The 12,141-nt window shown below is 50.4% G+C and overlaps 5 protein-coding genes and 2 non-coding genes across 7 annotated transcripts; 6 read left to right on the top strand and 1 right to left on the bottom strand.

Moving 5' to 3' along the window:
- Positions 1–2,431: 2,431 nt before the first annotated feature.
- Positions 2,432–2,552, top strand: VTN00DRAFT_t21. Its single transcript has one exon. It is a non-coding gene; the product is annotated as a tRNA-Leu (tRNA).
- Positions 2,553–2,580: 28 nt separating this feature from the next.
- On the top strand, positions 2,581–5,272 carry VTN00DRAFT_2073 (uncharacterized protein; the record flags this gene model as incomplete). Its single annotated transcript, XM_069428251.1, has 8 exons — positions 2,581–2,595; positions 3,194–3,207; positions 3,272–3,494; positions 3,569–4,071; positions 4,125–4,364; positions 4,421–4,786; positions 4,844–4,916; positions 4,979–5,272. 8 exons carry the CDS (start codon positions 2,581–2,583, stop codon positions 5,270–5,272), a joined length of 1,728 nt encoding a protein of 575 aa, XP_069292775.1.
- On the top strand, positions 2,618–2,736 carry VTN00DRAFT_t22. The gene has a single exon. It is a non-coding gene; the product is annotated as a tRNA-Leu (tRNA).
- A 1,517-nt stretch (positions 5,273–6,789) lies between the features above and the next one.
- On the top strand, positions 6,790–7,535 carry VTN00DRAFT_2072 (uncharacterized protein; the record flags this gene model as incomplete). Its single annotated transcript, XM_069428250.1, has 3 exons — positions 6,790–7,208; positions 7,299–7,315; positions 7,468–7,535. 3 exons carry the CDS (start codon positions 6,790–6,792, stop codon positions 7,533–7,535), a joined length of 504 nt encoding a protein of 167 aa, XP_069292774.1.
- A 155-nt stretch (positions 7,536–7,690) lies between these two features.
- Positions 7,691–9,401, top strand: VTN00DRAFT_2071 (uncharacterized protein; the record flags this gene model as incomplete). The annotated part of the gene is made up of 3 exons (XM_069428249.1): positions 7,691–8,174; positions 8,242–8,708; positions 8,766–9,401. The coding sequence occupies 3 exons, from the start codon at positions 7,691–7,693 to the stop codon at positions 9,399–9,401; spliced, it is 1,587 nt and encodes a 528-aa protein (XP_069292773.1).
- A 42-nt stretch (positions 9,402–9,443) lies between these two features.
- On the top strand, positions 9,444–9,981 carry VTN00DRAFT_2070 (uncharacterized protein; the record flags this gene model as incomplete). Its single annotated transcript, XM_069428248.1, has 2 exons — positions 9,444–9,742; positions 9,789–9,981. The coding sequence occupies 2 exons, from the start codon at positions 9,444–9,446 to the stop codon at positions 9,979–9,981; spliced, it is 492 nt and encodes a 163-aa protein (XP_069292772.1).
- Positions 9,982–10,916: 935 nt separating this feature from the next.
- Positions 10,917–12,005, bottom strand: VTN00DRAFT_2069 (uncharacterized protein; the record flags this gene model as incomplete). The annotated part of the gene is made up of 1 exon (XM_069428246.1): positions 10,917–12,005. The coding sequence occupies one exon, from the start codon at positions 12,003–12,005 to the stop codon at positions 10,917–10,919; it is 1,089 nt and encodes a 362-aa protein (XP_069292771.1).
- Between the last annotated feature and the right edge of the window lie 136 nt (positions 12,006–12,141).

The following is a 12,141-nucleotide window of genomic DNA, read 5'->3' as shown; positions in this document are numbered from 1 at the left end:
TCCGTCTCAACCGTTGGGTGCATATCTCAGAGATCGAGGGCCCTCCGGGTCTATCTTACGACTACAACCACAACTATACAGCGTAGAGTGAATGTATCCAGATCACGAACCGTTAATGAAATTGAATATATATATGAAATCCGTTCTATTCCTATGAGAAGAAATATAGATCAGAACTGTATCTTTGGTACCAGCTAAGATAATTTACTGACATCAAAAGCTGAATATAACAAACAAATCCCGCCAAAATCTGTATGGCTCAACCGTGAAGCTTGTCGAAGTTTTGCTAGTAGTCTGATGCCCATTCTAGAATATTTCTTTTTTAGTGTATCAACACAATGAATCGATAGGCGGTATGCAGAATTAGGTAGTGGACCATTTAAATAAAGTATCGGCCTAAGGATCTGACCCACGGCAGGCAACAGCGTTTTTCTCGTAAATCCTTTCAAATACAGCGTGCGGGGTATATTTTGGAAAATAGTTACTACTCTCACGCATTCCAAGGCCAACACAATTGGATGACGATGTTTGAATATATAATACGACTCGTGAATCTATGCGCTAAGGCCAGTTGATTTGGCTGGGAGTCGTCCCTATGGGGAGTTTGGCTTCAAGGTCTACAAAGCTTACCTACTGTGTAGAAACGCCCTATTCGAAGTATCTTCTTGCTGTGCTAGACATGCAGTATACAATATCACTTTCCGAAGTCCAGGTAGGAATCGCATTATATCCTTAGGAGAACCAATCCTTTGCTGCTCTTATTTCTCGATCCGAATAGCATTTTGGAACGGCTCTAATTACCATTGTATATAATTATCCATTTACGACCTGCAGGGAGCCGGTTACTGGGACTTAATCGTAAACGGTAAAGAACTTACTAGGGAAACATGTGAAAATATACATAATTCTAGCGAACCCAGAACCAGGTATGAACAGTAATGTAAAAAGACATAACTATATGTGGAGAGTACGAAGGCATCCTCGGCAGTGTCTGTCTCCGACCTTGCGTATAGCGCTCCATACCTGCACACTGATTCAGTGGTGTTCAGGTTGGTCACTCTGTGGCACAGTAACACTCTGTCATTGGCACTTGAGTGCCAGGATCTCAAACCATTACAGGCTAGATCGGTCTCCGAAGAGTAGATCTTGATGACCCAGTGTATGTTACATGTGCTGTGCTTTTCATGTACTTGACTCGCCAAAGGCTGCCTCTCAAGGCTATATTTGACTTTTTATACCATCACAGATGCCTAAGACTCATTCCTGTCACATGCGGGATTTCTTAGGACGAACCCCGGCTTTCTTGCCGAAGATCCTCTCGGCATAAGATTGATGCTGATTTTCTAAGCATGTCAGTGCAAAGCATTCCCTCCGGTGCTATCTAGGTAATGATAATGCAGAGCTCAAGGATCTACTCTTCCCTTGTCTAACGAGACCATCTCTTATGGAGATGCAGAGGAGAACTGGACGCGGAAGAAGTACGGAGCTGCGTACCAACAGATAAGTGGATCGCCCCGGGCGTTTGAACCAAGCCCATCTGTGGGGACGGTCAGCAATGGCCGACTTGGACAGACTCGGGAGGTGGTGGGCCATACATCATAGCCCGTATCTCGTGTCTTACTAGGTGACGAACCGACCAACGCCCCTGTATCCTAGTAATAGGAAGCCCATTCGGCCATGACAGTGCTGTCCATACGGAAAATCTCCATTACATCCGCCTTCGTCCTCCCATTCCTACCGCGAAGTGAGACTAAAAAAACGACTGCATCACGGAAATTCCTTCATTATCTATATATCCAGACCGTTCCAATAGCCCAATCAACCCGTTATGCTAGAATGTACAAGGGAAGAGGAAGAGGAAAGGAATGGAGCACAATAGAAAATTAACTCCGCGATAACAGATAGCAAAAGGAGAACCCCCGTGCATTGGGTATCATTATGTACCTAGTTAACCAACAGCCCAGCCCCGATCCGGAAACACCAGTTAGAATACAAGTGCAGTAAGGCAGATAAGACAGCAAGACAGACTCTAAAAGATTTAGATCAAATTAAAAACAAGAAGAAAAGTGGAGAGGTAGGAAAACAGCTGTGAGAGCGTCGTGCTACAGTTAGTTGGCGGATACAGACAGGCTCGACGGTTGATCCGGTATGCAGGAGTGAAATAGTGAAACCCAGAAATGTGACAGATGACCAAAAATCTAATACCCTGCTGGAGCCTCCTAAAGGAAGAGCGCTCAACAGTGATTTTTGTACCAACAACAGAGTTCGTACTTTGGTCCGATTCCACTCTATGCTTAGTGATCCTCCAACTTACTGTAACATAGTTAACTATAGGTAACTAATTAAGTAAGGTCTAAAATGGGTTAGTCAGTGCCCAGCCGGCGGATGACCTGCTTATGGATTTTTCTCGGTCTATTCTTTCCAAGAAGAAGCGAGTTTGGCCGAGTGGTCTAAGGCGCCAGATTCAAGTTTTCCCAACTTGGGTACTTCCACCCGCCACACGGGTGTCCTGGTGGGCTCAGCCCGCGCCGGTTCGAATCCGGCAGCTCGCATATCTTTTTTTCTTAAGTTCGAATCCTCATGTCGTTCTTCTGGGTAAGTTCTTTGAAAGAAAAAAGCGAGTTTGGCCGAGTGGTCTAAGGCGCCAGATTCAAGTTAGGCAATTCAGCTTGCACCCATGCAAAATGGGTGTCCTGGTGGGCTCAGCCCGCGCCGGTTCGAATCCGGCAGCTCGCATATCCTTTTGTTAAGTTTAAAATCGAACTTGTTCGAATCCAGCATCTTGCCCTTTTGAGTAAATTCTTTTGAGAAAGAAAAGGAACGAAAAGGAGGGAAAGAAGGGACTCCTGAATTCAACTGCGTCTCCAGCACTGATTATTTTTTCTTTCGTCAGGAAAGCGGACTAACATTAACCCATTGCTCAAGTGCACCTTAGGCGTGTTCCAAACTTTGTCGCCGCGCGTGAGAGGCCAGACCGACAGCCGCGCGCCTTAAAACGCGAAACTCCAGAAATTGTTCAAGAGCTTAAGCGGGCTGCTCTCTAGGCGACACCTACTCTCATCACTGTCATATCACTTCCTTCTTCTTTTCCCTACACTAGTGCCCGCCTCCAGCATACTCAATTCACTTTCTTTCCCCCCCTAGACATATTTCTGTTTTCCCTTTCTTGCAGCTTGCCACGTTCACTGTCTAGCACCTCTCTGCCATGTGAGCTCGCCTTCTTGCTTATTGATCTAGGTACAAGGTCTGTAAAAGCTAACTTTGTCCATAGGGAGAGCTTTGATAACATCTACCTGGATATTTCAAAGCAGCCAGGGAAATGCAAGCTTGCAGAGAGTGGTTTGGGTTGGAAACCGGCCGGCGGAGGCGACACATTCACCCTTGACAGCAGCAACATCGGCGCGGCGCAATGGAGTCGGGCGGCGAAGGGATATGAGCTAAAGATCCTGTCCCGCTCGTCTGGTGTGATCCAGCTGGATGGTTTTGAGCAGGAGGTGAGTGCTATAAGAGCGGTGGAAAGTCCTGTGGTAGGCCTGGCTTGTCTAACCGGTATTTTCTGGTCTTTTAGGACTTCGATCGCGTGAGCAAGGCGTTCAAGATCTGGTACGGCATCAACGTCGAGCACCGAGAACACGCGCTCCGTGGCTGGAACTGGGGCAAGGCCGAATTCACCAAGGCGGAGCTCGCATTCAACGTCCAGAACCGTCCAGCGTTCGAAATTCCCTACACCGAAATCTCCAACACCAACCTGGCCGGAAAGAACGAGGTCGCAGTCGAGTTTGCTCTCACCACAGATGCGCCGGCGAATGGCGGCGCGCGCCCCGACGGCAGCACGAAGAACCGTGGCCGGAAGGCCGGTGCTGGTCCTGATGAGCTTGTCGAGATGCGATTTTACATTCCGGGGACGGCCGTGAAGAAGGAAAAGGGCGAGGAGGACGAGAAGGAAGAAGAGGTGGAAGAGCAGAATGCGGCAAACCTCTTCTACGAGACACTCATGGACAAGGCGGAGATTGGAGATGTTGCGGGCGATACGTTCGCCACTTTCTTGGATGTGCTCCATCTTACACCAAGGTTAGTGTCGCCTGAAAGTCCTCATACTGATTTGGCATTGACTCGAATTTCAGAGGTCGGTTCGATATCGATATGTACGAGTCGTCCTTCCGGTTGCGCGGTAAGACATACGACTACAAGATTCAGTACGCGTCGATAAAGAAATTCTTCTTGTTACCAAAGAACGACGATACACACACCCTCATCGTCTTGGGTCTTGACCCTCCCCTCCGCCAGGGTCAGACCAGATATCCGTTCCTCGTTATGCAGCTCAAGCTGGATGAGGAGATAAGCATAGAACTGAACATGACAGAGTATGCACCGTCCGTCGCAAAGTCTACTATCTACAGCTACTAACTTCCCCGTCCAGAGAGTTACTACAGACTCGTTACAAGGACAAGCTGGAACCTCGCTACGAAGAGCCGATCCACCAGGTGGTGACGAAGATCTTCCGAGGACTGTCTGGGAAGAAGGTGATCATGCCATCCAAAGACTTCATCAGCCATCATGGACACAGTGGTGTCAAGTGCTCCATCAAGGCGAACGAAGGTCTCCTGTTCTGTTTGGACAAGAGCTTCATGTTCGTCCCGAAACCCGCCACTTACATTCAGATCGAGAATATCTCCGTCATCACCATGTCCCGTGTCGGCGGAGCTGTCTCTGCCAGTAGGACGTTTGATATCACCATCAGCCTGAAGGGCGGAATGGGAGAGCACCAGTTCAGCAACATCAACCGGTATGATGGACCCGCGTTCGTCGATAAGTCGTATCGACTTTGCTAACCTACGTACAGTGAGGAACAACAACCTCTGGAAGAGTTCTTCAAGGCTAAGAACATTCGGTTCAAGAACGAGATGATGGATGATGTGAGTTTCCCTGCAACTCTTTGCCTCATTTCTGTATGTACACTGGTAACTGACTCTCCTAGTCGTCCGCACTCATTGCCGCGGCTCTCGACAATGACGAACTCATGGCCTCCAGTGAGGAAGAGGGCGGAGGCCGCGCGGACCGCGGCTCGGCCGACGAAGACGAGGAGTCCGTCGACGAGGACTTCGAGGCCGAGTCGGAGTCCGAGGTTGCAGAGGAGTACGACTCGGCGCACGAAAGCAGCGGTACCGGCAGCGATGTCGAGATGGAAGACGCTTCGGACGCCGGTAGCGCTGTGTCCGAAGACGAGGAGGAAGAGGAGCGACCCAAGAAGAAGTCTAAAGTCGGCAAATAGACATTGGGAGGGCAAGGATAATGCGTGGCATGGAGAGAGAATTTCAGTTTCTTTTTTCCTTTCTCCATACAAATACCTTGTGACACTTTTATTATTATTTATTTGGAATGGGTCGGTTCTGGTGTTGTATAAGTTGTTCTGTTTCACTTTTTCTTTTCTTCTAGTGTTCTTTCTGTACCACGAAGCGCCATGGGGACTGAATTGGTTGGGCCTGTACCTCTATGACTACTAGTATCTGTGCTTGTGAACATGCGACTTGATATCCTCCAATATTATCGAAACGGGAGGCAGCCTTAGGCTAAATTTCCTGTTGCAATGACATTACTCGTTAGGCCTGTTTCAGGAGCATGGATGGTCCGTCGCTTCGGTATAACTGTTCTCGTCATCATGTACTATCAGCGGAGTCATGGCAGGTTAGTGTACGAATGTTAGCTTAGATGTGAATCCGATAAGGATCGCACAGTAGACTCCCATGCTGTAGGAGTCCAGATCGACGGCATCTGTACGATGCTTGGCAATAATAGCCAAGTAGATTGCAGGCGGTTGAGGCGGTTATAGGCTTAACTCTGCGACAGATACTTTGTAAGCCCGTCTCTTCGGCGTCGAGCTTATTATGGTGTCAAGCTTCGCAACGTTCCCGACGAATCGCACATTGGCTGTGTATATAAGTACGGAGACATGTATGCGCAACCGCAGGTTTGAATTGACGTGCCTTACACGTATCAAAGTCGACGATCCGGACGATCAAGGGCACCCATCGAGCAGTATCATGAGAAAATCATGCGGGGTTGGTAACGTTACGGCTGGTTGGGAGGCCTAACGGGCGTGGATACATGAATTTCCCATTCCTCTGGCGATAATCGATCAGTTTCTTGATCTTGTGTGGTCTGTGAGGGTCCGTGGTGGTGAGACGGTTTGGACTTGACTGGCCGCCCATGCCATGTCACCAAAAATAACGACCCACATTCCACACGGGTGGACGGACCATCCCCGACTCGGGACCAGGAGCATGAACTACTGCAGCTGCCGTGGATCGGAGTGGACAAGTTTCAACCGTCAACAAGAGAGAAAAACGGCTTATCGTCTGGCAGTGGGAAACGACCTGTCAGGTGATCGGGATGTGTCTCGTGCGGTGGATGATATACTTTTTTTATAGAACTTTCCATGTTGTACATACATATCACGATATTTTTTTTTCCCTTTCTCTGTTGCCCCGTGTGGCCCATGGCCATGCCCGAGCTAGCATGAGGCCGGGCCTAGAGGTGATCTTCGCCCGGCAACGAGCAGGAGGTCGAGCCATGGCCCGATGCTGCTTAGGCCCGCGGTCTGATTGGCGGGGAGCGGCCAGACCCAAATTGCTGTTGAAGTTTGGAGCGGCTTACCCCTGGCTTTCCCCTGAGATGCTGAGTAGAGAGTCCATCAGGGCTGCGTAGGATAGCTGCTAACAGCGGCCAGAGGACAGAGGACAATAGCGTACGGCGGGAACGGAGGAGACAGAGAAGGGAGATAGACTGTAGATGGGTCTTTCAGGTGTCCATACAGGGATAACCTGCAGCAGACACGCATGCCCGAGCGCGTCTGGCTGCATTCCACCGCAGCAGCTTCTTTGTGAGGTCGGAAAATTGGTAGCAGCAGGCGCAGAAGGAGGCAGAAGCCAGAAGCCGCACCGAGAGAAGCTGGTGGGCCTTTCTAAGGAGTTAGCTCTCCGCGCTCGCAGTCTCGCATCGCTCCCCCAGCGCACGCGAAGAGCCCCCTTTCTGCCCGTGACAGGCTGCCCAGAGTTGAGTCTGGCTCCAAGCACCATCTCTTTCCTCCCGACCTCCACCCACTCCGCAGGCCCAGCGTCCTCACCTTTCACCATCCCTCTTCCCCCTGTTTCCCTTCTTCTCGACCTCGACTTCACCGTCGTCGCGTTCTCTGGCACTCGTCCAACGCGGTGCTTGAGATTGTCCCCCCCTCTCCTCCCCTCCCCCGTGAGGTCCAGTCGCTCGTTTACCCTGACCGACTGACTCTCACCCCTTCTCAGGACGAAAAGACCGCAAGGTACGTACTTCACCACTCCGTTTCAAAACAGTTGGATTTCGACACCTCCATCTCGGTCAGGCTGTCATCGGTGGCTACAGCAATCCTTCAGGAGTGTCTCGAGCCTGCGTCCCACAAAGCCATAGCTAACGCAGCAGGTGCGACTCGATCAGGGGAAGTTCACTACGTTCTCTCCACGACTTCACTTTCCTCCCACGCTCGTTACCTAATTCCCTCCTAAGCTCTACCTCGTTTGAAGATGGGTAAGCCTCCAGCCATTGCCTACTCAATTGTCCACCACCATCATCTCTCCTGCCCCTCGTGATTGGGAAGCCGTCTGTGTTCGATTCGCCCGAGTTTCTTCCGCATCATTCTGTCGTGGTTGGGAAAAAAAAGATGGGACGTCCGAAGTATCGAATTGTAGAGGTCGCTTCTAGTCCAGACTGTGGGAACCATGGTCGTCCGGCCTCTCGACCCAGGGTCCCGAGACTCGATAGCCCTTCGTCGTACACACCCACTCTGGAATCTAGATCGCCAGACAGTGACGGACGAGATTCTGAACCGCATGCTGACTCCCCTTTTGTTGATCCAGCTACTCCCGCGAACGGTTCCGCAACGGCACCTGCTGCCCGCGCTTCGCCTGCGCCCAGCACAAGCAGCAAGCCAACATCCCCCCATGTCGAACGCAGCAACCCCATGGGGTCTGGAAACGCCCAGACGGTCAGCTCCAAGGACCCCAAGGCGGTCGCCCAGGCTGCCACGGACATGAGAAATGTCGTGCGCAGAAAGTTGACGGGTTACGTTGGTTTCGCCAACCTGCCCAACCAGTGGCACCGCAAGAGTGTCCGCAAAGGATTCAACTTCAACGTGATGGTTGTTGGTGAGTGAAAGACCGGTCCTTCGAGAAACAAAAAAAAAAAGAATATCTCCAATTGACCCTGTTGCAGGTGAGTCTGGATTGGGAAAGTCGACCCTGGTCAACACCCTTTTCAACACGTCCCTCTACCCCCCCAAGGAGCGTAAGGGCCCCAGCCATGATATCATCCCAAAGACCGTGTCCATCCAGTCGATTAGCGCGGACATTGAGGAGAACGGTGTTCGCCTCCGCCTGACCGTTGTGGACACTCCCGGATTTGGAGACTTTGTGAACAACGACGACTCCTGGCGCCCAATCGTCGAGAACATCGAACAGCGCTTCGATGCCTACCTCGAGGCAGAGAACAAGGTCAACCGTATGAACATCGTTGACAACCGTGTCCACGCTTGTGTCTACTTCATCCAGCCCACCGGCCACTCTCTGAAGCCTCTTGACATCGAGGTCATGCGCCGATTGCACACCAAGGTCAACCTGATCCCTGTGATTGCTAAGGCGGATACCCTGACGGATGAGGAAGTCGCCCTCTTCAAGCAGAGAGTATGATGAGACCAGCTTCCCGGACGATTGTGTTTCATATGCTGAACGAGTCTACAGATCCTCGCCGATATCCACCACCACAACATCCAGATCTTTGAGGGCCCTCGTTACGAACTCGATGACGAAGAAACGATTGCTGAGAACCAAGAGATTATGTCCCGGGTGCCTTTTGCCGTCGTTGGAGCGAACACCGAAGTCACCAGCCCAGATGGTCGCAAGGTCCGCGGTCGTCGTTACCCGTGGGGTATCATCGAGGTCGACAACGAAGAGCACTGCGATTTCGTTAAGCTCCGCCAGATGCTCATCCGCACTCACATGGAGGAGCTCAAGGAGCACACCAACAACACCCTCTACGAGAACTACCGTTCCGACAAGCTTACCCAGATGGGTGTCGCCCAGGACCCGAGCGTCTTCAAGGAGGTCAACCCGGCGGTCAAGCAGGAGGAGGAACGTACTCTGCACGAGCAGAAGCTCGCCAAGATGGAGGCAGAGATGAAGATGGTCTTCGAACAGAAGGTCAAGGAGAAGGAAAGCAAGCTGAAGCAGAGCGAGGACGAGCTGTACGCCCGACACCGCGAGATGAAGGAGCAACTCGAGCGGCAACGTGCAGAGCTGGAGGAGAAGAAGGCCCGCCTGGAGAGTGGAAGACCCCTCGAAGAGAAGGGAAAGAGAAAGGGTTTCTCTCTTCGTTAAGCCCGAGAGACCTGAACCCGAACGATTCCACTCCGGGTACAGATGACACGGATCACCAATGGTATGGATTACCATGGGATGAACTTGCAGGCGGTTTTACGTCTCATTCTTCGCGTCTGTCGATCGATCGAGCGCTCTTTTATATCTCTTTTCCCTTATGTTTCCTGTTTCCTGTTACCCACGCTCTTTCATCTCTCCTTTCCCGTATCTCTTTCCGGTAATGACTTTATTTTATCGGGCGAGCCGAAGAAAAAAGAGTATCTTAGCAGAATTAATATCCATGGGGGTCAACTAGGAGATGAGCTGGGCTATCAGAGCTGTTCTGCATGCTTGTCCGGTGGGTGGATGTGATTACAAGACATGGTATACACGGGTGCAGGACTGCAGACTGTTCAACCTTCGATTGCCCCACGTCCGCCTTTTTTTTCTTCTTGTCATGTACTTTTTGCCTATGTTATACCTCTGTTCCGCCTTTCTTCCCGTTGTGTCTTTTTTGCCCCTACACTTTTTATTGAACCCACTCCACCCAACCATCTTTCTGGCGATTTTCTTTGTCTCTGTGTCGCTTTTCGTCGTCTGAGCTCAATCCTGCTGCGCTCGCCTTGTCTCAGGTCTACCTGTTGCTGCTCTTCGGGTAGATATGTACCTAGGTTGTGGTCGAATTAATGACGAGGTTGAGTTCATAAATCGTATGTGGAGAATATTCGTTTTGCAACTTATGGTAGAAAATATGCAAGGTAGACATGTAGTAACCAACTTTGCCTTGCCGAGCTGATGTGTCGAACCGATTTGGGCTATTTCGTTCTAGATTTTATTATCGGGCACGTCAATAGTCCGTGCATCGTCGGTCTGTGGTCCAGACCTAAAGTGCGGGTAGTATCTATTCTGGCACGGAATCCCTATCGTGGTATTATTATCAAACCATATAGAGATATCAGGCTCCATTCGCTGATATCCTGTGTCTGAATCATACTTTTACTGTAAACCTAGATTTGTATTTAAGATACAGTGGCGGTGCCGGCGACATATTTATTGATCTGGACCTGAATAGGTAAATAGATCGGGGTCCGCCTCCAGGTACGTACAGCACCCAAAGTAAGCTCTACCTCGGACTGTTGGACTTGGGAGTCAGAGTCAGACTCAGATTTGGGACATGAGGTAAAAAAGAGGAAGTACTTGAGGTAAGATCTTATTTCCTTGGAATTTATCGGATCTGGTGTCCTTTTCTTTTTGTCTATTGTTTCTTTTGTGAATTGTATATTTTGTGTTTTTATTCCCATCTGCCTTTTTTTTTCTCAGGCGATTTTGAATTTGAAAGGCGTTACTTACTCAACGAGATTGAGTTCATAAATCGTATGCTGTAGTCTTCATTGCTCAAAAGTCAGGAGCAAAGAGTTAGGGTCTGCCAAGGACATGTTATCTCTTCGTGCATTTTGTGTGTGGGCTTTGCTATTATTTCTATTGTACATCGGAACCTCGTATCCCTGCACTGGTAGATACCCACTCGACCAGGCGTCAGCGGATATTCTCCCTCTTATCATCCACCGGCTGGTGGGGTGCGGTGTTGGTTGGCTTTTGTTCAGTGGCGGTCCGGGATGACAGGTTGGTAAGAGACAGCAGTGTCGACACGTTTGTGCTTCCATCTGAGGCGAGCACACCGATGTCTTCCTTTTCTCTGAGGATCCGCTCAGCTTCTTCACCCTTGCCGGTGACATGCAGGATTCTTGCCACTGTTGCATGTATCCCAAGGAGAACAGCGCTGGGCAATTCATATCTCGGGTCGTGGCTACGGAACGTAACCATGTCGTTTGAAGGAAGATGTTTCTTCACACCGGATGGGAGCCTGTAGAGCTGAATGTGATAGACGTTTTCCTGGCTCGTCGGTTCAAGTGCCAGCCGAAAGTTGCCGAATTGCTTATGGAGGATGCTGTCCATCGTCATGGCGTTGCGTGTGTCGTTTATGGACTCGGCTGTGAGACCGATCCTTGTCTCCAGAGAAGGGAAGTAACGGACCAGGTTCGCCCAAATCTCAGATGTGGTGTGATGCTCCTCTTTCGTTCCGTAGCTGGCGACCGAAAAAGGTATGATGTGCGCGAGTTCCGTCTCGATTTCATCGTCATGGTTTTCACCGAGTTTCACAGCCGTGTCGTAGTCAAAGCTGCCTGAGATCACACACCTGTTCCCGTCCCGGGACAGGCAAGCCTTCTTCAACCACTTTTGCGAGTTGCGACTCGCTGATTCAGTGATCTGCGAGGCCATCTTCTCGACAGACTCCTTGTAACCGGTGTGAGGAGACGGCGTGATGGATGGTGTCTTCCCGTGCGCTTTTAGACGGTACAGCAAGCCCTCTACAAGAGAAAGCGACAGTTGGAATAGCTCGTCGTCATTCTTGCGCTCTGCAATGTCTGCAACGAGATTCTTCTTCCCACCTGGCGGCAGATAGTCCATGAACGCTTGAAGCACCGGGATGGTGCTGTCTCCCGAGTTTTTTGGCTCGTAGCTCGCGAGCTGGGGACGGACAAACGTAGTCACATCGGAAGCTAATGTGAGATTTGACGAGGAAGATCGGGGGCGGTCAGAGTCTCCAGGGACGTCCAAATTCATCTTGAAGGAGGGTGATAGAAGATCACGTTGTGTGAGAGAGAGAGAGTTCAAAGAACAAGACAAAGTGCTGAAGGGTGGAGAGCGAGGTCAGGGACGAGTAGGCCATATCAAGATTTGAAGAAGAGGAAGATCAAAT

Source organism: Thermoascus crustaceus, assembly GCF_041956765.1.
Source record: "Thermoascus crustaceus strain CBS 181.67 unplaced genomic scaffold VTN00scaffold_1, whole genome shotgun sequence".
NCBI lineage: Eukaryota > Fungi > Ascomycota > Eurotiomycetes > Eurotiales > Thermoascaceae > Thermoascus > Thermoascus crustaceus.
Note: the sequence above shows the minus strand (reverse complement) of the source record. Positions and strands in the feature narration are given on the sequence as shown.